This window comes from Orcinus orca, chromosome 17, assembly GCF_937001465.1.
Source record: "Orcinus orca chromosome 17, mOrcOrc1.1, whole genome shotgun sequence".
Lineage (NCBI taxonomy): Eukaryota > Metazoa > Chordata > Mammalia > Artiodactyla > Delphinidae > Orcinus > Orcinus orca.
In genome coordinates, this window is record NC_064575.1 from 51,387,704 (window position 1) to 51,389,583 (window position 1,880).

A 1,880-nucleotide genomic window follows, 5' to 3' on the forward strand; every position below is an offset into this window, starting at 1 on the left:
GGAGTCCTGTGAAATAAGAGTAGCTGAAGCCATAGGAGGAGAAGAGGAGTCCTCCCAGAGAATCCTGAAGAAGGTCAACACGTTCATGGGTAAGGAAGAAAGAGAAGCCAGAAAGAGGGACATAAAAATGAGAGATGGGAGAACTGGGAGACAGTGGTACAAAGAAACCAAGAGAAAGTGTAGTGGCTAATAGAATCTTCAAGATGTTATGAGGTCCCATAAGTTGGGAAAAGACCTGGAGAGGTTAGCAGACAGCTGAAAGGGTAATGTCGCTGGGTGCTTGTCAGAGTTAGTGCTGGAGTTGTATGGGAAAGGGTTATCTCCAGAAACGCTTACCTACCTCCTGCTGATGTGAAGAACAGTTCAGGAAGCAGATTAAGAAATATGCCACTACACTGAGTGATGCCAAGGCAACAGGAAGATGGTTGGAGTTTCTGACACACTTTGTGCCTCTATTTTGGTCTCCCTCTCTCAGTGGTGGACCAAAGGTCTGGAAGGGTGAAAGTGGAAAGTACTAGCAAATGAAGCTAGCAGAGAGCCTCCATTCTCATAGCCCCTACTAGACTGTGAACTTTTGGAGACTTATCCTCAGCATCTAGCACTGCACTGTGAATATAGAGGCGCTCACGTTTGTTGAATAAAAAGTCAAAAGCAAATAAGATAATTGACCAAGAAGAGAAATAAGTGCTGTAGGACATAAGCAAATAATCTAGAGAAGTGGTTAGAACTGCTGGAATCAAACCTTAGTAGGAATGAGGCTCTACTGCCTCCTAGCTAATGTATAAACTTGGGCAAGTTCTGCTGTGGGAACCACAGTACAGCCCACCACCCTAGGTATAGCACTCACCTAAATGACAACAATTACAATGTACTTGGCCAAGTACTTATTATTACTCAACTCTCCAGAAGTCTGACCTAAGAACATATTTAGCACATTTTTAAAGGAATTACAACTGTAAATAGACCACTTATTATCAATCAATGCCACCTACTAATGTTTACTGTAACCAGGAACTGCACAGCCCCATCACAATAAAACCATGGAGATGAAGTCTACCTCTCATGGAGTCATTAACAAGTTCAGCAAAATTAAATGAGGCCATTTATGTAAAAGAACATTAACAATGAATAGCATCCACCATAAAAGTCAGATGGCCCCTTCTTAAAAATGTACCTGTTAAAAAATAAGCAATTCTTGTACTCAGCACCCTTGTTATGAAATGGAAGCCTCTATTATACTCATTTGGCAAAAAGAAAAGAAACAGCTTTTTTTTCCAATGATCTATGATTTGCTATTTTTTTAAAAAGCCAAGAAAAGAAAAAGTAGCCCTCTAAATTGTACTTACAAATCCTTCTTCTGTAATAGTTGGTGGCTCTGAAACAAGATAAAATATTACATTATCTCACTCAAAGCTGATTTCCTTTTAAAGTAAATGAAATAATTTGAGACAGCACTTAGTCCAGCTTTATACGTGGGCAAGCTCAGTAAAATCTTGGCCCTCTGTTCATTTTCTGCACATGGACTGAATTTTAAGTTGGAATTCAAGGTGGAAGTGGGGAGGAAAGGCCTCTGGCATTCAGCTGGGTCACTAATTGACTGTGACCCTGGAGTTAACCTTAATAGACGGAGGCCTCCATTACTCCCGCTGCAAAACGGAGAATTAAGCAAGATAAAACAGGACGGGGCCAACGAAGCACTGGGAAAAGGGTGAGGGGTTAAATTCCTTACAAAATGCGGTGAGAGAACTCTGGAGCCAGTGCTACGGGACGCACGGGCAGAGAAGGAAACCCAGAGGCGGTGCGCAGTGGGGCCGCCCCGCGGGCGAGAGCAGCGGCCCACGCGCCTCGGCCCCGACACCGACCCCGGCCGCCCCACCTAC

The 1,880-nt window shown here is 43.5% G+C and overlaps 1 protein-coding gene across 2 annotated transcripts in view; it reads right to left on the reverse strand.

Moving 5' to 3' along the window:
- The window catches only part of RGS22 (regulator of G protein signaling 22), a 181,628-nt gene that overhangs the window by 179,317 nt on the left and 431 nt on the right, over positions 1 to 1,880 (reverse strand). For both annotated transcript variants that reach the window (XM_049700216.1, XM_049700215.1), the window contains exon 2: positions 1,347 to 1,375. In XM_049700216.1, the coding sequence (XP_049556173.1) occupies positions 1,347 to 1,375 (29 nt within the window). The remainder of the gene's footprint in view (positions 1 to 1,346; positions 1,376 to 1,880) is intronic.